At 44.4% G+C, this 25,659-nt stretch overlaps 1 protein-coding gene across 1 annotated transcript in view; it reads left to right on the forward strand.

Moving 5' to 3' along the window:
• Positions 1–14,495: 14,495 nt before the first annotated feature.
• LOC126355892 (troponin C, isoallergen Bla g 6.0101) overlaps positions 14,496–25,659 on the forward strand; it is a 52,633-nt gene continuing 41,469 nt past the window's right edge. Inside the window, exon 1 of the mRNA XM_050006397.1 lies at positions 14,496–14,675. Within this exon, the coding sequence (XP_049862354.1) occupies positions 14,673–14,675 (3 nt within the window). The 5' untranslated portion in view covers positions 14,496–14,672. The remainder of the gene's footprint in view (positions 14,676–25,659) is intronic.

Below are 25,659 nucleotides of genomic sequence, written 5' to 3' on the forward strand. Positions count from 1 at the left end.
TCCTTTCCTGGTTTGAGGAGAGGGATGAGGAGGTGGGGAACACTCCTGTCTGTCATATGAGATGAAAACATTCGAGGAGGATTTCCTTTGACGCAGCTGGCAGATGTCGAAGCATGGAGTACCGGATGCGGTCGTAACCAGGTGCAGTGTCAGAAGTCTCAGTAAGTGCCGATTCAAGTTCCCACATGGAAAAAGGGGAATTGTAGGCCTCAGAACTGTTCGACCGAAAGTCCAAGGTCGCTCTTTCGACAGTCGCACGGTAGCGACGAAACGCTGGATCCTGATTTGCAGTGGCAGTACTTTGTGCAAAATGCTCTGCCAGCGTCTGAGCAATGGCTCTGGCTGTCGTTTGGAGGCATCCCTGGTTCAGGACAGCAGCTATTGGTAAACGGCTATGTTTGCCGGAAATCCTCCGGATGGCTTCCCATACTTTTGTGGAACACGTGGAACGTTGATGGAGTCCAGGAACTCCTGCCATGACCTTTTCTTGCTCTCTTTAATGACACGGCGTGCCCTGGCTCTCGCGATTCGAAAGGCGGTAAGATTGACCGCTGTTGGGCGGCATTGAAATCGGCGAAGAGCCGTACGCCTGTCCCGGATGGCTGAACGGCACTCTTCTGTCCACCAAGGCACAAGGCGCCGCTTAAGAGTGCCAGTAGACTGTGGTATGGACAGGTCAGCAGCATGATGGATCACATGCGTGATGTGATCCACCCATTCCTGTACGATGTTGTGGCGGTCAAAGACAGCCAACCGAGTGAACAGTGGCCAGTTAGCCCTGCCAATCATCCACGATGGTGGCCGCTGCTCCAGCAATACACCATCCAGGAGATGAATGCGGATAGGGAAGCGATCGATGGAATGAAGGTCGTCAATGACCTTCCAGTGAACAGAGTCGGTGAGGGTTGGAGAGCAGAAAGATAGGTCAATGGCTGAGAATGACCCTGTAGCAGGAGAGAAATGAGTCGGAGTACCTGTGTTGAGGATGCACAACATTTGAGATGTTAGGAAGCTCTCCAAAATTCGACCTCGAGCGCAAAGAGAAGTGGAGCCCCACAGGACATGATGGGCATTGAAATCTCACAGGGGGAGTTGGTCGATAAGATCTGTGAGAGCGTCTAAGGTCATTGCATCCAGAGGGGGTAAATAAAGGGAGCAAACGGTAAGCCTCCGAGGTGAATGAATTTCAACTGCAACTGCTTGCAGGTCAGTATCCAGGGGTAGAGCAGATGAGTGGTGGTCATTATGGACAAACACAGCGACTCCGCCTTTGGCCCTTTCTCCAGTCAGGTCATCTTTGCGATATGACGTATAGCCCCTTAGTACAGGAGCATCAAGGTTGTCCCCATACACGTATTGAAACCAGCTCGTCCGACCACGCATCATCTTTCCAGTCATCAACAGTCCAATGTTGGTGTTGATGGGCCCAGGCGAGGCGTAAAGCTTTGTGTCGTGCAGTTATCAAGGGTACACGAGTGGGCCTTCGGTTTTGAAAGCCCATATCGATGATGTTCCGTTGAATGGTTCGCATGCACTTGTTGATGTCCCAGCATTCACAAATCTGCAGCAGTTTCTGGAAGCGTTACACTTCTGTAACGTTGAACGATTCTCTTCAGTCGTCGTTGGTTCCGATCTTGCAGGGTCTTTTTCCGACAGCAACGATGTCGGAGATTTGATGTTTTACCGAATTCCTTATATTCACGGTACACTCGTCAAATCGTCGTAAGGGAAAAATCTCCACTTCATCGCTATCTGGGAGATACTGCGCCTCATCGGTCGTGCGCCGACCATAACGCCACGTTGAAACTCACTTAAGTCTTGATAACCTGACATTGTAGCGGCAGTAACCGATCTAACGACAGCCCCAGGCAGTTATTGACTTACATAGACGATGCCGACCGCAGCGCCGTTTTGTGCGTGTTTACATATCTCTGTATTTGAATACGCTTGCCTATACAAATTTCTTTGGCGCTTCAATGTAATACCAAAGTGAAAATCAGATTAAGATTTGCGCAGATGAGTTGCACAGTGTCTTTAGTATACCCATCGATCGCGTCATGTCACACTTTTCAGTTCGCGTCTAACATTGAGCACCTAAAGAAGTCTAGAACAACAGACTCTCCCGCCAAGTGTGAAGTGCGTGTTGTCGTTAGTGTTCTTTAAGCTGAGGGAAAACACCTGACTGCAGGCGGCTTACATAACGTAACTGTCGTGTTTGACAGCAAACAGCGGCAACGGTACAGGAATTCTGAAGCAGGAGATACAGACGCTGATTACGCAGGTGGACAGGAAAGGAAGCGACTGTCAACTGAGGATCTTGTTTAGTGAGTAGATGAGGTTTTGCTAGAACATTGTCTGCGAGTGGCAATTCAGTACAACGTAAGAGGAATCCAGTCATCTTTATTCACGAAAATGCTCAGCCACAATCTGCGGGTGTTACACAGACGCTCCTGTACCGTTTACAATGGGAAATATTTGATCACCCACCACATAGCTCTGACTCGGCTCCTTCAGATTTTCAGCTCTTTGCTCAAATGAACCGCTGGCTATGAGGATAGCATTTTGGCAGAGACAACGAGTTGCAGGTAAGCGTAGAGAATCGTAGGTAAGTACTAGTGGCTCATTCCATGTCGAGAGTATTAGAAAATTCGTATAACGCTACGTTAGATGTCAATGTCAGAGCGGCGACTATGTACACAAGTTGCTGAAAGGTGTAGCCAAATGTTAGAAATAAAACATTTTTTATTCTCACTATCGTTTCCATTTCGCGATAGATCGGATCTCGAAAAAAAAAAAAGTAGCTCTCATATTATTAAGAAGCTAGCCGCTACGGATATACCAGCGGGCACGTCTGACGCAGCTGCATCTGACTTTTAGTCACAGATACAGTACACTTATTCTACAATACTGTGCGTCTCTTACATTAACAATACTGGTGTGTGCACACAAACAATATCGATGCCTGAAGTTAAAATCTTCTCGATTATTAGGCCGCGTCATGTTTCTTCTAAAATGTTCGGCTAAAACACTGTCAGAGACGAGTGTCGCGCCCACTTATAAAGGGGGAGTTTTCTGGCGTTCGTGCTAGAGAAGTGATAGTATTGGTCAAAATTCATATGGCTGCCATTGGTGGGCCATAGTCTCAGGCTAAGAATCCCACTCTGCTGCAGAAGAAGGGGCGTTGGTAGCTCATCTCCTGTGGATACCATTGGTGGTCCATCGTCATTGGATAGAAAGGCACTGTTCCACACTTATGCTGGAGAAGGGGTATTGGTTGCAATGCCTGCTACCGCTATTGGTTGGTCGTCATCAGTGGCTAGATTCCAAACAGACAGAGCAAGAGAGGGGGAATGTTTACCCGAAATATTATTGTCCGCCGAGGTGACTTGCAGCGCGTTGTTCATGCCGCTCACACACGGCGGCCGCGTGTTTACTTCCTTGATGGCGGGGAGCCACGATGCCGGAAGCCTATAGCCGTCCTCTATTGAAATTAGAGGGATCGAACGTCGAACATTTTAGAAGAAACATGACGCGATCTAATAACCCAGAAGATTTTAACTTCAATGCCAACGGCGACGAAAGCCTGCAGACTTACATATTACCTATGCGTAGCTACTTTCCGTCATATTTCAGAAACAATATTCCTACAAAGACTCATGGGTAATTCATTACAAAATTACTGAAAACATCTACAATGCAACGTAAGACAGCCTTAAGATCTATTATGATTAACTATACTACTGTGTCAATAAAGTTGTCCATTGAATTAACTGAGAGCTGAAAATAAATAAAATATTTTCTTACGCAGCCTAAATTGTCCCGTTAACAATGTATCAGCTCCACAGTGAAGCATCAACCTGTTACGTTACGTCTGTACAAGAGGATACAGAAGACAAGGTAAGAAGTGATCTCGCCGGACGTCAGCTCCACAGATACCGTCCACGAGAACCACTGTAGCTGCAGTAGGGACCTCTGCTTGCTGAGCGACGATCTACAGTGGATGAAGCAGTGCACTTTCCACGATACAGACAGTTTGTTGCATGACTCAATAAGGAGTTTGTGCATCCTGAGAGAGATACCAGCAAACTAGGCATTACTCTGAAATGCTTTATTTTTTTATTTTTTTGACGGGAGGACATTTTTTCGTGTGTAGTTTTTAGAGTAGGTAAAAGATTATTTTATTCAGGCACAACGAAGGTGGATAAAAAATAATTTTACTGGCATCAAAACCGAGGTTGATCAATCAAAAGTAAGGTCAAATCAAGAGTGAATCTTGCAGAACGTCAGGGAGGGCAACTATCTTCAATGTCGCGCAACGCTTTACTTGTGAAGTTAAGCAACGATGACAGCTGAAATCGCTAAACGCCTGGTGAAATTCAGTCCAGCCGAAACTGTACACAACTTGTTTCCGTCCCACGTCAATAATGTGAAAATAACATGACATCTGAATGCCCATATCATTACTCAGTAACGACGTGCATTACGGCTCTCTAATAGACCACGCAACCCGTGTAAGAGTTTTTAAAAACCAGGAAAAGCGACCACAGGCTTTCATTTATAGGATTAGCGTGCTAGTGTTTTATTTGTTTAGAGTGTAGCCATGTATGGAAGTGAAACATGGACGATAACTAGTTTGGACAAGAAGAGAAAAGAAGCTTTCGAAATGTGGTGCTGCAGAAGAATGCTGAAGATAAGGTGGATAGATCACGTAACTAATGAGGAGGTATTGAATAGGATTGGTGAGAAGAAAAGTTTGTGGCACCACTTGACTAGAAGAAGGGATCGGTTGGTAGGACATGTTTTGAGGTATCAAGGGATCACAAATTTAGCGTTCGAGGGCAGCGTGGAGGGTAAAAATCGTAGAGGGAGACGAAGAGATGAATACACTAACCAGATTCAGAAGGATGTAGGTTGCAGTAGGTACTGGGAGATGAAGAAGCTTTGCCCAGGATAGAGTAGCATGGAGAGCTGCATCAAACCAGTCTCAGGACTGAAGACAACAACAACAACAGTGTTTTTAAATTATGTTTTGATTAAAAGACGTTAATTTTGGCTTAAACACCTCAGCTTTTCATAGTAAGGTAATAAGTAACTTTGCAAAGCATAAATCCCACCAATCTAGCTGTGGTCCAGAAGTATTGTTTAAGCAGAAATACACTCCTGGAAATGGAAAAAAGAACACATTGACACCGGAGTATCAGACCCACCATACTTGCTCCGGACACTGCGAGAGGGCTGTACAAGCAATGATCACACGCAAGGCACAGCGGACACATCAGGAACCGCGGTGTTGGCCGTCGAATGGCGTTAGCTGCGTAGCATTTGTGCACCGCCGCCGTCAGTGTCAGCCAGTTTGCCGTGGCATACGGAGCTCCATCGCACTCTTTAACACTGGTAGCATGCCGCGACAGCGTGGACGTGACCCGTATGTGCAGTTGACGGACTTTGAGCGAGGGAGTATAGTGGGCATGCGGGAGGCTGGGTGGACGAACCGCCGAATTGCTCAACACGTGGGGCGTGAGGTCGCCACAGTACATCGATGTTGTCGCCAGTGGTCGGCGGAAGGTGCACGTGCTCGTCGACCTGGGACCGGACCGCAGCAACGGACGGATGCACGCCAAGACCGTAGGATCCTACACAGTGCCGTAGGGGACCGCACAGCCACTTCCCAGCAAATTAGGGACACTGTTGGTCCTGGAGTATCGGCGAGGACCATTCGCAACCGTCTCCATGAAGCTGGGCTATGGTCCCGCACACCGTTAGGCCGTCTTCCGCTCACGCCCCAACATCGTGCAGCCCGCCTCCAGTGGTGTCGCGACAGGCGTGAATGGAGGGACGAATGGAGACGTGTCGTCTTCAGCGATGAGAGTCGCTTCTGCCTTGGTGCCAATGATGGTCGTATGCCTGTTTGGCGCCGTGCAGGTGAGCGCCACAATCAGGACTGCATACGACCGAGGCACACAGGGCCAACACCCGGCATCATGGTGTGGGGAGCGATCTCCTACACTGGCCGTACACCTCTGGTGATCGTCGAGGGGACACTGAATAGTGCACGGTACATCCAAACCGTCATCGAACCCATCGTTCTACCATTCCTAGACCGGCAAGGGAACTTGCTGTTCCAACAGGACAATGCACGTCCGCATGTATCCCATGCCACCCAACGTGCTCTAGAAGGTGTAAGTCAACTACCCTGGCCAGCAAGATCTCCGGATCTGTCCCCCATTGAGCATGTTTGGGACTGGATGAAGCGTCGTCTCACGCGGTCTGCACGTCCAGCACGAACGCTGGTCCAACTGAGGCGCCAGGTGGAAATGGCATGGCAAGCCGTTCCACAGGACTACATCCAGCATCTATACGATCTTCTCCATGGGAGAATAGCAGCCTGCATTGCTGCGAAAGGTGGATATACACTGTACTAGTGCCGACATTGTGCATGCTCTGTTGCCTGTGTCTATGTGCCTGTGGTTCTGTCAGTGTGATCATGTGATGTATCTGACCCCAGGAATGTGTCAATAAAGTTTCCCCTTCCTGGGACAATGAATTCACGGTGTTCTTATTTCAATTTCCAGGAGTGTATAAACAGTTATTATCTGCTTTAGTTATATTCCTACACACGGTAAACAGAATTCTGTAATCATATCTCTTATAAATACCACATTTAAATGCATCACTCTAATTTGCTACTCTGCTTGCTATTTGCCACTGTTAAAAATGGTTCAAATGGCTCTGAGCACTATGGGACTTAACATCTGTGGTCATCAGTCCCCTAGAACTTACTACTACTTAAACCTAATTAACCTAAGGACATCACACACATCCATGCCCGAGGCAGGATTCGAACCTGCGACCGTAGCAGTCGCGCGGTTCCCGACTGCGCGCCTAGAACCGCTAGACCACCGCGGCCGGCTTGCCACTGTTATTGCATTGATTATCAGTAATAGCCGTGATTAACGTAAATTAGCTGCTGAAATTGTAGCGTAATATATCACACCACCACTCAAATACACACAACAAAAATTTTTTTCCATCGCCCCGGTTCCCAGATATTGTGGATATTGTATCACAGACACAGTCCCTTTGACTATTCAGAGATGTCACTACACCCACACAAAGATGTAAACAACCATGCATTAGCAACTCCTATTAGACGGAGGGCGTCCGACAACCGATCAATTCCAGACATTCCACCAGGAAGGACGCAAACAGCTCGTCTGTGGTTCAACCATGCCTAGACGGCCAAATCCGCGATTAGATCGCGTGTGCATCGTTACTTTGTGCTAGGAACAGCTCTCAACAAGGGAAGTGTCAAGGCGTCTCGGAGTGAACCAAGCGATGTGTTCGGACAGGATGGAGATACAGAGAGAAAGGAACTGTCGATGACATGCCTCGCTCAGGCCACCCACGAGCTAATACTGCAGTGGATGACCACTACCTATGGATTATGGCTCGGAGGAACCCTGAGAGCGCTTGAATAGTGCTTTTCGTGAAGCCACAGGAAATCGTGTTACGACTCAAACTGTGCGCAATAGGCTGCATGATACACCACTTCACTCCCGACGTCCATGGCGAGGTCCATCTTTGCAACCACGACACCATTCAGCGCGGGACAGATGGGCCCAACAACATGCCAAATGGAACGCTCTGGATTGGCACCACCTTCTCTTCTCCAATGACTGTCGCATATGCCTTCAACCAGACAATCATCGGAGACGTGTTTGGAGCCTTAGACACACTGTCCAGCGAGTGCTGCAAGTTGGAGGTTCCCTGCTGTTTTGGAGTGGCATTATGTGGGACTAACGTACACCGCTCGTTACCATGGAAGGCGGCGTAACGGCTATACGATACGTGATTGCCATCCTCCGACCGATAGTGCAACGATATCGGCAGCATACTGGCGAGGCATACGTCTTCATGGACGACAATTCGCGGCCCCATCGTGCACATCTTTTGAATGACTTCCTTCAGGATAACGACATCGCTCGACTAGAGTGGCCAGCATGTTCTCGAGACATGAACTCTATCGAACATGCCTGGGACAGATTGAAAAGAGGTGTTTATGGACGACGTGACACACCAACCAGTCTGAGGAATCTACGCCGAATCACCGTTGAGGAGTGGGACAATCTGGACCAACAGTACCTTGATGAACTTGTGGGTAGTGTGCCACGACGAATACAGGCATGCATCAATGCAAGAGGACGTGCTACTGGGTATTAGAAGTAACGGTGCGTACAGCAATTTGGATCAGCACCTCTGAAGGTCTCGCTGTATAGTGCTACGTCATGCAATGTGTGATTTTCATGAGCAATAAAAAGGGCGGAAATGATGTCTATGTTGATCTCTATACCAATTTTCCGTACAGGTTCGGGAACTGTCGGAACGTGTGTGGTTTTAGTAATGTTCCTTTTAACAACAGGACGTTACAATGTATATAGAGAGTCGTTGTTTGCTAGTTGTTAAGCGTGTACTGGATAGTGCTAACAAGTTGTTGCTATTCTTGCACGTGTTACTGAAGTTCTCGTTCAGATGAGCCACACGCACTACTTTCTGATACAAGTTTACACTTTTTACTTCACAAAAAAGACCGTGCGTCCCCATGAAAGATCCTAAAATGGAGGCGTCGGAAACAATAGTGATTAATAAAAGAAAACTGTTAACAAATGAACACTAGAAAAGTTGAAATTACTGAGATAACATTGATTACCCTGTTAGGTCTATCTACCTATAACTTATGACGAAGAGTGACAAACAATTAAAAAATTTACAGTCCTTCAGGTATCCCAGTTTAGGTACACTACACTTTCATACAGCGCAGAGAATGTTTAACTCTTTCCTTATTTGCATTAGTACAAAATGTCTCCTTATTTGTAGAAGTAAATTTTAGGAGGTAAATTCAGAGTAGCTGTCTGCATATGATATAGCAATTTATTGGTACTTACGGTTATTGTCAGGCTTGATGTTTTGTGACCTAATGACAGAGAGATGTACTTTTTCGCTACCCCGCAAAGTACTCTTAAAACAGAGTGCAAAGAAAAGTATATACAGGGTGTATAATAATTAATGACGTAAATGTATTCAGTGGAAAGTACACAATAGTAGATACAAAAAAGTCTCAGGTAGATAACTACGATTCTGTGATTGCCAGCTGCAACTGACTTAATTCTGTGTACACGTCATCCCAGTTAGGAAAGGATAACAATTCTGTACATCTTTAAGAAAAATTGTAGAAGTGTAAGTGATTTGAACGAACAAAATAGTTACAGTAGTGTACCAATAGTTGAAGGAGGTGTCCAAAGCGCCGTCCATGTACTCAGATGCAGGCTTGTACCCGTCAGCGCAATGGGTTTCGAATCATTTGAGACACGCCTTGATTGTCTATAAATTCTTGACAAGGACTGAGATGTCTCCGCTCCAATTCTTCTACTGTGTTAACCGGAGGGTGGACACCACCTTTAAGGTGGTCTCAAATGCAGAAGGCCCTAGGGTTCAGATCAGAATATCTTGAAAGCCACAATACGCGTCCTTCTTGCCCATTCCATCTTCGGCCATATCGGCACGTTAGACCTCATGTTACCATAGCAGCAAACTGTGCCGTGCTCTATCACGCGTACACCACAATCTCTGGCATTGCTCTAAGGTCACATTCTCAAGCAATCCTGCAAGATGATGCCGCAGAAATCGAAGCTAATTCCGTCCGTTGAGTCTGTTGGGTAACACGTACTGCACGCTAAGACGATCATCAAGCAACCCTAACCACACATTCAATGACAAACGCCGCGGATGTAGAGAACATAAACATATGGGTAACTCCAAACACGAGAACTGTAATAATCACGGATGAACCGTGCTTCCTCTGTAAATGAAATGTTGTTTTGAAACACAGGGTTTCTTTCAGCTTGTTGTTGCGTCTACTGATAGAACGATAGTGTAGGACAAAAATCCATCTCACGGCACTGAAATCGTGGGAGGTGGTACAGGTGCATTGCTTTGCGACGTATTGCTCTCCAAGCACTGCTGTTGGTCATTCCAGGAACTTGTGTGGCAAATCTCCATGTCGAGATTTCTGGAGAGTGTTCGACTATTTCCAGAACCACATCTTCGAACACGTGCGTATTTCGTACAGACCTAGCCACTCACAGAGCATGCGCAAAGCGCCTAGTTTCTCGGAGGCGTTAATGCACCCTTGTAAATGTTCGTCTCTTGTGGTGCCTTCAGGGATGACGCGCTTCTTGGTGCAAGCGCGGGACCTCTCGTACATTGTTGTTAGGCCTATCATACATGAAATGCATGTTCGCATATTCCTCTTTACTGCAATATTCCAACTTACCACCATTACTCGTACAGTACAACGAACGCTACGCAAACAGCTCTTAACTGTGTACGGTACTGTCATATCCCTTCTGTTTATAACACCACGTCTCGAAAATGTAAACGAAGACCACCGGCCACGGACCAGAATGAGGTGTTTACACATAATCACACCAATAGTAACTGGTAACAACGAAGTCGCACTTGTCTCGCAAACTGTTCGTTTACAGACCCGTGTTAACCGAGACTTTTTTTCTTCTTGTATCATTTCAATTGTACGCGTTTACGCCATTAATTATGATACACTCTGTACAGATCTTATAAGAGATCGTTTCAACCTGTACTAGACAACTGTGTTCGCTGGGATAATATAATTTTACAGCTAGCCATAGATATAGAAGTGTCCAGGATTGCTGTGTTAGGACTTTTAAAGCAGTTGCATGACGTGAGGATTTCTTGGAACTTAAGATAACTTACCTGCGAATCCGCTTCAAAAAATCGATATTCTGTTTTCCATCTTAAATCGATGTTTAGGGTCTTTTCAAGAAAATGGTCCTTAAAAGAACTCAATCGGACATCCGCAATTTGTTTAGAAATCAACTTAAAAATCTCTCGGTGTGCGCCCACATCCGTTCTTGCCCTGCTTTCACACGTCACTATTATCATTAAACTCCTGTTCGAGAAACATATAGTATATGACTTTTGTTCAAGCTTACAGCCCCGTTAGGAGAATCGCTTTGCGATGCTCGTATTACATATATTTCGCTTTCGAGCGTTGTTTGCCTCATTAACTTTTCTGTTGTTCGAGTTGCTGCTATTTTGTCATTCTCCACAGTTATTATGCCCGTAATTTGTTTTAATGTGGGACAGTTAGAAGGAGCTAAGTTCTAGAGTTCTTAGGAATATACGCTGCGTTTAATATGAGACCATCACTGTTAGCAACTGAGTACACCAGAGTGGTGGAAGCTGGAAACTGGGTCGCTGATACAACTGAAGCACTCCGTCTTCAGCTCACGAGTGGCCTACCGGTACCATCCGACCGCCGTGTCATTCTCAGTGGAGGATGTGGATAGGAGGGGCGTGGGGTCAGCACACCGCTCTCCCGGTCGTTATGATGGTACTCTTGACAGATGCCGCTACTGTTCGGTCGCGTAGCTCCTCACTTGGCATCACGAGGCTGAGGGTACCCCGAAAAATGGCAACAGCGCATGGCGGCGTGGATGGTCACCCATCCAAGTGCCGACCAGGCCCGAGAGCGCTCAACTTCGGTTATCTCAAGGGAACTGGTGCCGCTGCTTGATGCAAGTAAAGGCGCCAGAATAGCGAAGAAAAACAAGAAAAGGAAGAGGGAAGATGAGGAACATGTAAACCAAGAAAACTAGGCGACTGGAATGTTTTATGAACAACAGAGGTGAGTGATATCAAATATTACTTTGAACTGAGCGAGAATAGAATTACCTGGGATGTATACTTTACGCACGAAGAATCTGACCTAGAGATCTGAAATTTCTGAGATGCTTCAGGGTACTATTTGGAGGAATGTAGACTGCAGACACTATCGAAGTATTAATAGGAAATAAAATACGTACCGAGTAATTATAAAAAAGTGACCTCAATTGTGATTACCAGATGTAAATATTTCTAGAATAAAAACTGGTAGCTGCAATGACATGATTGTCTCACTGGCCATACCGGACTCGAGAGTCCATTACCGCAGCAACGTATTTTCGCCATCTGTCCCCGTCTTGGGCTATTTCCTTCCATTCGCCTTCAGTACCTAGGCCCCTCAAATCAGCCTTCACATTGTCCTGCCCTCTACGCCTCGGTCTCCCCACAGGACGTTCTCCCTCTAGGTGCCCTACCAGTACTCTGCGCGCTGCCCTGCCCTCATCCATTCGAGCTACGTGACCCACCCATCGCAGCCTATGTGATTTAGTAATACTCATTATGTCAGGGCTTGAATAGAGTTCGTGAACCTCTTCGTTATGCAGTTTTCGCCACTCTCCGCTAATGTCATCCCTTTTTGCTCCGAAAATTTTCCTCAAAATTGTTTTCAAATATTCGAAACGGCTTTACATTTTGCACAGTGAGAGACCAAGTCTCACACCCGTACAGCATAACTGGTAGAATAATAAAACTCCCTGGCAGATTAAAACTGTGTGACGGACCGAGACTCGAACTCGGGACCTTCGCCTTTCGCGGCAAGTGCTCTACCAGATTTTTTTAAAACTCATTTTGTTCGTTTTCCTTCGTTGTATTTACTCTGGGCGGACGTTGAAAGGCACCCGTTTCAGTTCATTGTTGATCCATTAACTCAGTTTTTTTTTCTTAAAGAGGGCAGCTAGTCCTCTGACCGAACACGCTGAGCTACCGTGCCGACTGCCAAGTGACCTACCCAAGCACAGCTTTACTTTTGCCAGTACCTCGTCTCCTTGCGGAGACACGGCTTAGCCACAGCCTGGGGGATGTTTCCAGAATGAGATTTTCACTCTGCAGCAGAGTGTGCGCTGATATGAAACTTTCTTTCAGGAGTGCTAGTTCTGCAAGATTTGCAGGAGAGCTTCTGTAAAGTTTGGAAGGTAGGAGACGAGGTACTGGCAGAAGTAAAGCTGTGTGGACGGGCCGTGAGTCGTACTTGGGTAGCTCAGTTGGTAGAGCACTTGCCCGCGAAAGGCAAAGGTCCCGAGTTCGAGTCTCGGTCCGGCCATGAAGTTTCATATCAGCACACACTCCGATGCAGAGTGAAAATCTCATTCTGGTAGAACAATAATTTTGTATATTGTAATCTTTATATCCCTAGACAATATCCGTGACGAAAGTAACCTATTCAGTGAGAAGCAGCACGCATTTCCCGCCCGTAATCTCTTCTTCTGCTCGCATTCAATCTCATTTCTCGAAGTCATGTCCACGCCTAAATACGTAAATGTGTTCACTTTTTCAAACTGCATGTCTCCAACTCTTAACACGGCATGATTGTAGTCTACTTTTTTGATAACACTTAGTTAATACGTACTTGAAGTTTCAGGAACACGTAAGAGAGTTAGTCAGTGAATAGATTCCAAGGAAGGAGCAGCATGTCAAAATGTAATTTACTGATGTTCACAAAGAACTGTAGTAAGAACTGTAGTAAAATGTACATGACAACTAATGTTATGAATTGTATATCAAAATGTTCAGGGAGAAACAGTTCCTATAGTTCAATAATTTTCATCCGACTAAGACTTCACACCGTTTAGTCAGAGCCGAGTAAAAATTGTATGTATTTTTCCAGGCGGTCTCGGACAAATGGCATTAATCCAGTCGAACTTATGTTGTACGACCACGACCATCGCATATTCTGTGTGAGCCTTTCGTGACATCGCCGGCCGTGGTGGCCGAGCGGTTCTAGGCGCTACAGTCTGGAACCGCGCTGCTGATACGGTAGCAGGTTCGAATCCTGCCTCGGGCATGGATGTGTGTGATGTCCTTAGGTTAGTTAGGTTTAAGTAGCTTTAAGTTCTAGGGGACTGATGACCTCAGAAGTTAAGTTTAAAAAATTTTCACATGTGTGCGAAATCTTATGGGACTTAACTGCTAAGGTCATCAGTCCCTAAGCTTACACACTACTTAATCTAAATTATCCTAAGGACAAACACACACATCCATGCTCGAGGGAGGACTCGAACCTCCGCCGGGACTAGACGCACAGTCCATGACTGCACCGCCTTAGACCGCTCGGCAGAAGTTAAGTCCAATAGTGGTCAGAGCCATTTGAACGTTCTTTTTCGTGACGTCCCACTCAGCATGTACGGCAAGCACTGCAGGTGGCCCTATCTCCTCTACCAGTAGCAGCACCGGACTGACTGACTTGTAAAAAGTTGTCTACTACACACAACTACAATTCCGGGTACTAGCAGGTGGTCGTAATAACGCTACTGGACAGAGCAGCACTCCTAGTGAACGCAACGGGATATTTCTGCGGCGACAGAAGCCATCGAATTAGCATAGCCACTGGGACGTCTGTCAAGTTATGCTAATAAGCGGCGCCGCAGCTCAGAGGACTCAGCGGCTTCCCGGCCCGCCGGGGCACGCGCCTCGCCTCGCCTCACCTCGCCTGCCCGCGGTATTATAAATAAACCCGCAGCCGCGGGTCGGCCGAGACAGTGGAAACGCGCTGTAAAGGCCCGCCGCCAGCTATATTTTGATACGCGGGGCATTTTCCCGCCACGGAGAATAGCGGGTGCGGCCCCTATAGCCCATTTCACGGCGTCGTTGCGCGGGTAAATATAGCGGAGCGCCGGCCGACCGCGAGTCCGCGGAGAGCAGTCCGTACCCGGCCGGCAGCGCAGCACCTCAGCTCAGCTCAGCACACCTCAGTAGCCATGGTAGGCGGCCTGCGCTCCTCTCTGCCACTGCTGCTGCGCGCCGCCCTACCGCCGCCCACTGAGACCCGTCAACTCGCCGCCTCCCTACCTAGAGCACACGCCGCGCACGTTACGCGACCCGTCTGTCAACTGTCTGCTCACACGAGCGCTCTACGCTGCACCCGTCTGTCAACTGTCTGCTCACACGAGCGCCCTACGCTGCACCCGTCTGTCAACTGTCTCCTCACACGAGCGCCCTACGCTGCACCCGTCTGTCAACTGTCTGCTCACACGAGCGCCCTACGCTGCACCCGTCTGTCAACTGTCTGCTCACACGAGCGCCCTACGCTGCACCCGTCTGTCAACTGTCTGCTCACACGAGCGCCCTACGCTGCACCCGTCTGTCAGCTGTCTGCTCACACGAGCCCACTACGCTGCCTCGGTGCGTCAGCGAGCTCTCTCTCGATAGAAGTCAGGGTACTCCGTCACAACTACTGAACTTCGCTCGTCGGCGTGTCACCCTCTGTGCCCTAACTACACTACCCGTTTCCTCTGGGAATACACAGTGTAAACAATAACTGTTTACCATGTGCACAGTGGTGTAGGGGAAGTCGAGGCAAACAATTTGGTATAGGACGCTTGTAGTTCACCACCTAAGCTATAGATTATGAACATTCTCTCGTTATCTTATGCCACAAGCTTAACCCATTAGCGCCGGAATTAATTTTTTCGTGATTTTAAAAAAATGTGTTATTATGTCTGTAAAAGGCATAAATTACACAACAGAGTTGTTTAGACAAAAGCCATTACCGCCATTAGTGAATTATTTGAAGTAGCCATATGGCAACTCTAGGCGCTTTCACTACCTAAATTTATATGGATTACAACTTCAACTAAAATAAGTTGGTTATTGAAATTTCTTATTACATATACAAGTTTTGTGCAGATTTGTTATTCAGTCTTCATCATACATCTGATACTTTATAACACAGTACAATTCATAATCAAAAGTCAAATCCTGAACTCAACATTATTTTACATGAAATGGAATAAAACAGTCAATACACAACCCACATTACACTTTGAACACATTGTTCTCACAGTACATTTACAGTCCTTGTGTGCACACCTTTTCTTCTTCTTTCCTTCTGTGTGCTGGACGAGGTGGTCAGTGTTATCAAACGTAACTGAATCTGACATGCGGCTGTCGGAACATGCCCTTCATGCAGATGGTCTCCCACATCCTTTTGGTAAAGCTTGGTGCCTTTGCAAGTACACTGTTGCTACTTCTCTCTTGAAATCAAGCTGAGAAATAGTTTGGTTTCTTGCTTTATTATACAAAATCCAACTGTTTTGTATGGCGACATCTAAAATCCACGTAAAGAGACACCAGTACCATTTCTTGCTTCTTATTGCAATGCGATAGTATGCGAGATTCTGATCCATCTGGTCACTACCTCCCATATATGTATTATATTTGTCTACCAGTTTTGGTCTGGGAGTCATTATATTTCGCTTTTTAGTTGCGAGAATCTCTTGACTTGGCCAACTTCTTGTGCACCACATGAAGAAGAGATCATTGCGACAAGTAAGTTGTTCAGCCACTGCACATACAATAATCCATCATTCTTCTCTATTCGGATCTGGGGACTCAACAAACACATCACCTTCAGTATCGTCATTATAAGGAATCTCCAGCGCCTCAGCAAGCGAGAAACCTCTTCTAAAACAAGAAAGAGAAAATTCGTCCTTTTACTGAGTACAAGCGCCTAGCGTTGCCATATGGCAACACCGACGTTCAAACGGCCTAAATGAATGAAATTTATTTCACAGCAAGCAGTAACCTCCAAAGAATATATATTTGAGTATTTAAAGCAAACCATACTAAAAAACCAAATTATATATCGTAAGTTACTGTGTAAAACATACTTACTCGAACTCATACTCCATTTTTCTTCGTCATTCAGCAAACAACGACTTCCAACACTGCTTACGCCGCAGAATTTAAATGTATTGCTAAAAACGTTGCATTGTAGTGATCTTTCAGTCTTGCGGAACGGAATCCAATGCTGCCAACATTCTTTCTTCGTTGATGTCGTGGAATCAACGATTTTAAAAAAGTGTTACAAGCATCGCCATATGGCAATGCACGGTGCTACTGGGTTAATCAGTCAGAATAGGGAAGACGGTTATAGCTGGAACAACTGGTTTCCGCTCATACCGGTTTTTATCGCTTCAAATGTAACCTGTTAAAGCCGGTCAAAGGTATAACTAATTTTTGTTTCTGTTTTTACTGCTGTTACTTGCGGCAATTGACGTAAATTTCTAACAAAAATTGAAAAATTCTGATGAAAGTTAAGGAGAAGCAGATCTGGATCGACATGGGGCAGAAATTGACAATGCCTCCAGCAAACATGGCACAGGTCAAGTAGAGAGAGCCAGAGGTCACAAGTTGATGATTTTCTTGCATCATTGCTTTTGGATGGTGCTTGCCTGAAGCAAGCACGGACATTTTCTTCTTGTGTGATATCACATGTTTGTTGTGCCTCTTCCCATTTTTAATCTTTTTAAGCAAATGGAGCATTTTACTTCATTGTTACCACACTTCGTAAAATACTTTGGAATCAGGGACGGTGCCATTCTGCAATACAACCTATGTGCGAGTACGACAGCGAGAAACTACGGGACAGACTGCACGCACATGCGCGCCGCCTAATAGGTCACCACACAAGGCAACAGGAACTCTACTGTCTGCAGTGCTGACCGATTCTTGTGTCTTTTATGTTTGTTTCATGTTTCTGTCGGAGTTGTTATTAAAATAACACTGATCGCTTTTCCTGTTTTCGATAATAACCCAATACTTCAAAGCAATGGAAATTTTTCGGATAAACATTTCTTGTTAGCAACCACTATACATTTTAGCATTGCTGCAACAGCACATTAATATGCCGGCTTCTTTACCCAGTTATTAGCAGAAAACTAGAAAAACCTGTTATAACTGTGACTAAATAAATACCGGTTAGTCGGAACTGAAATACTGGTATATGTTTAACCGTCAGATTGTTCCCATCTCTAGGTCAGATTAACGTTAGTAATTTAAATTTTCCCGTGATGGCAACGAAAAAAAAGATACGTTTGCGAAAATTATGCAAAAACTAATCACTTTTATAATTCGGTCTGAACTTGACGCTTACAAGCACATTACTCTTGTAGTGAGAAGGCCAGAGAATCAAAATGATTTAACTATTAAGTTCACTCTGTTACAATTTTGGTAAGGAAAAGAAATAAACTTCAAACGGTTATGACTGATTAAACCGAAGCTGTAAGAGGGCGAGCGCAAGTGTCTTATACCAATTTGTTCGTCTCGACTTCTCCAACACCACTGTGGTACGTTATAAACAGTTGCATTTTACAATCTGTAGAAGTTCCACAGCTATAACTTCATCAACATAATTTTCATTGTCATCATCAACAGTTTCCAGTCTGGGTCTAACTTGGCCTCTTCATCTTTTCCTGCCCTCTAGTCACGTTAGCCTCTCCATGTTTTCCCAGTCTTCTTTCTTCATCACACAGTCCCTCACTCCAAGGATCCATCTGTCCGTCAGCCTTTCAACCTTCCTGTGGGGCTCTTGCCTTCTATTCTCGTCTCGTGAGCTTGTCTCCTACCAACTCACATGCTTTTAACATGCTCATACCACCTTAACGTTGTCTTTTGTATTATCTCTTACATCAGCTTCTCTTTCACTATTTCTCTCATCGTCTCATTCCTTACTCCATCCATTCCACCATCTTATACTGCATCTTTGAAATTTCATCTCGCAATCCTGTATACTGCTTACCTTTAGTTTCTTCCATTACCCTCGTTTCTGATGCGTACTTGAGTATTGGAACGTAATATCCTACAAGCTGATTCTTGAAAAGAAGAAAATAGCGATAAGCCACTGCAAATAATCGTACTTATTGACACAAATAGCGCCGTTACTCGATTCGAACCGACAAGTTCATCTTAAATGGTTTAAATGGCTCTGAGCGCTATGGGACTTAACGTCTGTGGTCATCAGTCCCCTAGAACTTAGAACTACTTCAACCTAACCTAACCTAAGGAACCTGCGACCGTAGCAGTCACTCGGTTCCAGACTGAAGCGCCTAGAACCGCAAGTCCACACCGGCCGGCAGCTCATCTTAAAACGGCTGTTCAGGGTTACTTATATTTGTGGTTGCTTACAGTAGTTATTGGCTGTTTTTTTCCTCCTTGTGGAGAAAGGAGGAAAAAACAGACAATAACTGCTGTAAACAACCACAAGGGTGATAGTGTCCTACACAGAAAACCATATGAGAAATTTAACTGCCGGCCGCTGTGATCGAGTGGTTCTAGGCGCTTCAGTCCGGAACCACACTGCTGCTACGGTCGCAGGTTCGAATCCTACGTCGGCCATGGATGTGTGTGATGTCCTTAGGTTACTTAGGTTTACGTAGTTCTAAGTCTAGGGGACTGATGACCTTAGATGTTAAGTCCCATAGTGCTTAGAGCCAACTGAACTATTTAAATTTAACTGTAACTGTATCTAATAACAAGCCCTTTCTCATATCGTTTTTTGGTGTAGGGCACTATCAAACCAAGGACCTTTCACTGAAAAGGGTAAAAAACAGACAATAAGTAACGTAAACGGACACAACTGTAATCTAAACTTGAACAGCCGTCTGGTGAAGAACCTGTGGTTCAAAGCCGCTGATGAGGCTATTTTTGTAAATAAAGAACGTGATTAGCAGTGGTTGGTTGCTGTTTTCTTATTTTAAAAAGTCATACTTTGCACATATTAACGGTCTCAAAATGTCAGTTTTCGGGTCAACTACACCATTCTCTTTTAGTGCAAAACTTGGAGAAGTTTTGGTACGTTGACGTTTTTCGCTGTTACACAACCATTTAGTATCAATGGACAACTAAGCAACAAGTTCTGAACAGAATTGTGCACTCTCTAGTGAAGAGTGCGCTGTGGTGGAATTTCCTCCGACTGCAGTTACTTCGCTGCACCACCGAATTTCACGAACCGTTAGTCTTACCATTTGAGGTCTCAGAACACGTCCGATGGCCTGACGCAAACCTTCATTCTGACAGCACCTCCATTGTACTTTACAAGTTCTCGAGATGGTATCCCAAATGTTTTTGGTGCTTAGAGATGATGGCATACTGAGGCCTTTTTGTCTGTAATTTAGAATGTCTAGATATTTCAGCTAATAAGAATACTGAGTACCCCAGATAAGGACCTGTACTCGAATTTCAAGGAAGCAGACAAGTCTCCACGCTACGCCATGCTGTGCTACGATTCTACAAGCGCTAATATTTCATTAGGGGTTAGGCATGGGTTAGGCAGCAGCTCAGACCAATTGACGATTTTTTGGAGTTTCGAGGTTAGCCTTGTTTTAGGAGCCGTAATGATACTCGCTTCTAGTGGGTTTAGGGAAACTATATAAAACCTGTATCAGACTGGAAGGTAAACCCTGTTGCTAACGAATCCAGTTTTTCAACCGCCGTATCGCTTGACTCCTTTATTACAGTGCCGACCTTTTATTCACACCTAATTTTCACTCTGCAGCCGAGTTGGTGACATGGGCCGGGCAAGTGTCCAGAGGCACAACATTTATAAATGAGTATTTGCCCGGGAATTTGCCCAAAGCAGTTTTAAGTGCCCGAAATCTGAGGATTCATAAAATAAGTACTTTTTACACTTTTTACTACTAGAATTCAAAATTTACCAGTTAAAATAAGGAATGGGACGATACTCCTGGTATTAGAAGTGACTAATTGTTTCCATTTAAACATATGTATGTGATTTATTGCCTTTATTACTAAAAACGAATGGAAAGAAGAGAGAAGCATGTATTGTTTTTTTTTTAAATTTTTTATTAGCATTTCAACTTGTACCACGGAAGGGCGCGTCTTACTGATAGCTCCTTGTCATTTACCATTCCTACTCTTCAACTCTCTCTCTTTCGCGTGCGCACGCACACAAACACACACACACACACACACACACACACACACACACACACACACACACACACACACACACTACACATACATACATACCGCGTTGAACAGCCATGTAGTGATAAGCTGGTATAAATAAAAATTGTCCTTAGGTCATCGCTTTGTGGCCAGTCCGGGCGGAGTTTCGAGTCCTCCCTCGGGCATGGGTGTGTGTGTTTGTCCTTAGGATAATTTAGGTTAAGTAGTGTGTAAGCTTAGGGACTGATGACCTTAGCAGTTAAGTACCATAAGATTTCACACACATTTTCATCGCTTTGTAATGTTGCACACTTCATAACCCGTATCAAATCTCTGAATGCTGCTGAAGAATGATTATTGATAACAAAATTATTACGGAATATATTAAACTACTGGCATTTCTTTGTTGATAATAAATGTATTCTTAAGTGTTAAACTGTTTTCATTGGAGAAAAAAGGCTTTACTGTCAGATGGAGTGACATTTGAGCAGACTATAGTTTTCTATTCTGCTCCTTTCTTTATCTACTTTCGTATGACTGTGATGCCGTGAAGATAAAATGAGAGCAGTAACAGCAAAGAGATTTCATAACAAAGAATCGATGCCGAAGACGCTGGAATCGTTTGATTCCGATACTAGTCGATTCCTAGAGAATCGGCGATTCTTGAACTCGTGTAATCGGAATCAGCGCATGAGTCATCCCTCATTAAAATCATTATGGATAAACTTTTTATATTCTAATATTTTTGCAGTATCATAGTGTAAGTAAAAATACTATCTACTGCCTATTTACTTAATATAAACTATACTTTATTTCAAGAATTACTTTTAAACCTGAGATTCGTTTTTTTAATACTATCTCAAGAACTGACCTGACTAAAAAGGTATAATTACGTTTACGGTCCTGTTTATTTCCCCCTCTTTCCTAACGCTTAATCATCTTTTCCAACTTGGTTAACCAACCACTACAGAAGCAGTGTTGCAAAACACCTTTTCTAATACAAAATTATAATTATGGGCACTTGCCCAGGCATTTATCCTGGCGCATTTGCTCTAACTTATAAATGCTCAGGCATTTGCATCACTAAGCGGAGAGTGTGCTGATTTGAAAGTTCATGCCAGCTTAAAACTGTATGGCAGAGTGGGATTCGAACTTGGGAGGCGCATGGTATGCAGAACTTCTGTGAAGTTTGTAAGGTGGGAGAAGTGGTACCAGCGGAGGTGAAGCTGTGAGGGCGGGTCGTGAATCGCGATTGAGAACCTCAGTTGGTTGACTAGATGCCCACGAAAGTCAAAAATCCCGGTTTAGAGTACTGGTTCGGCACACACTGTCAGGAAGTTCATAAGCATATTATGGCAATTGTAGAGCACTATTTACCTACAATGTACGAGACCTCACTGTAACAGGCTGCGAACAAGAAAGAATTCCTCCGAGACTCGTTATGCTGTAATAAACTAATAGTTTACATGTCAAAGATATTACGAAAATGAAAGACGAGGAAGTTTACTCACAATTGTAACACATCGTATTCAAGCTAGAAAATAAAATGGGAGAATTACAGAACAATTAGTAATTTATGTAGTGTGAGATACATCTCACATCTTTGTTTCCAAATTTTGCATACGGTTCCGAATATTATATTCAATTAAAACATGGTGATTTGACCCGCCGCGATCTCATATACGTAAGGTGCGGTTAATGCTGTACATTTCGTATCGTTATTTCTGCAAGTAAAATTACACTCTAACAACAAAAAAGGGCTATCACACTTGAAACTGATTTGACTTGATACCATCTACGACGTCACAGCGACTTATAGTTCCAGGTTTCGTAGGAAACAAGGTTAAATTCATTGATTTTTCTACAATGAGAACTGCTGTGAAATCATATGGAGAACTGGTACAGTGCATATCCATATGGTAACGTTGAGTGGAAAAAAATAAAACTCTCACATTAAACGGATAAAGTTTGGTAGCATTTAACACTAGCCTCGAGCTTTATATCATGTTGGTACGGAGAGCGATGTTACTCCAAGAAGGTACGAGATTCTCACAATCAAGCCTGACTTCGTTCAACCTATGAGACTTGTCTCTCACGTATCTCGACTCCACACAGATATTCGTCATATGTTGTGAAACAACGACAGTAACATTCTGTCGCGTTCCGTCATGTTGGATGACAAGCTGTACCATTTAATGCGACAGGTTTCACAACACTCACACCACGCATTGAAAATGACAGACCAGCTTCCGAAAACAGTTATATAGTCCGTCAGACATCCCTACAGTCTCCCAGATTTGCATAGGATCTACATTTAGAATAGTTGAATTTGCATCTAATGAATGCATGCATTCTGCCTCTAGAAAAAAAATCGCTGTTCGGAATAGTTAGGTAAAATAGCGACTAACATTTTGTGTCAGTTTGTAAATAGATTGTTTACCTGAAAGATTTACGAGACGAAACATTTTTTCAGGCCTCCTTGCTTAATCGCTCTTGGGTAGTCTTGAGTGCAGCATCTTTCGTCAGTGATCATTGATCAGTACATACATTTGATTACAGGGCTACTTTTAACTCAGGTGTTGCACGATGTTCTTAAGGTCAAGGCCAACTTGACACGGGATTGGTTTTGCCGATCAGGGTTTCTTTTCATTACTAACTCACCTCACCAGGTACCTCCTTGAGATTTCTGGTGAGGCCGCCATCCAATACACGATAGGCATCTCTCTCCCCTCCCTCCCTGTCTCTCTCTCTCTCTCTCTCTCTCTCTCTCTCGTCTCTCTCTCTCTCTCTCTCTCTCTCTCTCTGTCTCTCTCCGTGTGTGTGTGTGTGTGTGTGTGTGTGTGTGTGTGTGTGTGTGTGTGTGTGTGTGTGTGAAGTTACTCTGGTATATAGAAAATGAAATTTTGCGTATATTACATAATTCTTCAGTTTCAACACTGTACTGACAGGCAACCTGTAACTTGATTACATTCTTTAAGTCGTTTATTAACGATTCTGTCAACAATTGCAGTATTTATATTAGGCGACTAGTTTCAAGCCTTACAGGTTCATTTTCAAGTCTGTCCTACTGAGATTGCACTAAGAATGCCTGATCTTAACAATAAACATCAAAGTGGCAACACATGCTTTATAAATTGTTCGCAGAATGAATGCGACGATCCACGCGTGCCTGTTGCTAAGTGAAAATCAAGTTAATTCTGTAAATAATGTATAAAGCATGTGCTGCCACTTTGTTGTTTATTATTCAGGTCAGGCACTGTGAGTGCACCCACAGCAGGTCAGGCTAGAAAGTGAACCTCTAAAGTTCGAAACTATTATAAATAGGGCTTACCGCAATTGGTGACAGAATCGTTAATAAGCATTTTAAGGTGTTACAAAATGTTTACCGTACCCTAAAGAATATTCGAGGGGCAAATTACGTTTGAATCGACTTTCCAATGGTTCAAATGGCTCTGAGCACTATGCGACTTAACTTCTGAGGTCATCAGTCGCCTAGAACTTAGAACTAATTAAACCTAACTAACCTAAGGACATCTCACACAACCACGCCCGAGGCAGGATTCGAACCTGCGATCGTAGCGGACGCTCGGCTCCAGACTGTAGCGCCTAGAACCGCACGGCCACTCCGGCCGGCAATCGACTTTCCAGAAAGATGGTTCCTCTGTGAGTACAAGAGAGCGATCAGTTACACTGACTACATTATTTAGGATTGTCTCATAAGTTTACTTAGGTTCATTTACTGTTACGAAGCAGTGTGTGGTCATTATCAATGCAAGGACTACGAGGATGCAAGTTGACCTTGAGACGGCCGTTTGATTCGGCCTAAATCGGTTTTCTTCTTGTTTCTTCAGGCCTGTATCCCGTTCCTTCATGTGACCGACATGTTAATTGGTGGATTTCCCAGTGTCAGTGGTACAAGGTCCGGATGTCCCTCCTGCCTCCAGTGATATTTCCCCCGGGGACAGAATTTGCCTAAATGTTCGCGAATCGTGTAACTGAGGCAGGATGTAGGCACGAGTCCAGTGTTCACCTTCTCAGACGTGTGAAACCGCCTAAAGTCCACGTCCAGACTGGCCGGCACACCGGCCGTCTTCGTTACTCCACCGTGTGGAGTCGACACGTGACTGGCGTGCATCCCCGCACCCCGGAATCGTCGTGCTACCACGCACGATTAGCCGGGTTGAAGTCGACCATGGAAGAAGATAAATGTGATCATATAGCGAAATACATAAATAAAAACTGACCATTGTAGCACTCACAGCAGGCTCTATACAATTACAAATCCGTACTTCGTAAATTGCTAAAAACCATTCAACAGCAAAGATCGCATGAAACATTTTTTTTTTATTTAAGACTACCGGTTTCAACAGACTAAGCTGCCATCTTCAAGTCTTAAAATATTTTTGTTGTAAAAAATGTTCATTTTACTACATGTCAAGTGAATAAAAATAACACATTATAAAATGTTTGTCAACGCTAAAATAGGCTATTTAAAAACTTAAAGCACCTTGTGCAACAGGCTGTGTCCATATACATATTGCTCACAGTTGCTTGCTGCTTCACACAAACACCGTACACAATAGCACAGCTATTTACATATGCTGGACATATTCCAAATAGTGCGAATCCACTTTAAAATCTGTTGTGTACAGTGTCTGTACAAAATATTTTACTGTGATGTTGGCTGTTGAAGGGTTTTTAACAGTTAAACAGATCGTCCTTCAGTGCTCTCAAAATGAGAAAATTCGAAGCACTTCTTAAAAATATCTTACTCTATTTTGTATCGTAATTGTCTTAAAACATATATTGAGCAAATGTGTCAGATATATGGTCCTGTCTTGCTACAAGAGACTCCAAAGTGTTTTCTAGTGCACAGCATCATTAATATATAGATCTGAAAAAAGTGACTAAAATTGACATATTTTCGGTAATAAATGCATGGAATCATAAATCAGGAAGTTTGACAGTATGATTCTCACGAATAGTAAGAACGTGAAG

This window comes from Schistocerca gregaria, chromosome 3, assembly GCF_023897955.1.
Source record: "Schistocerca gregaria isolate iqSchGreg1 chromosome 3, iqSchGreg1.2, whole genome shotgun sequence".
Lineage (NCBI taxonomy): Eukaryota > Metazoa > Arthropoda > Insecta > Orthoptera > Acrididae > Schistocerca > Schistocerca gregaria.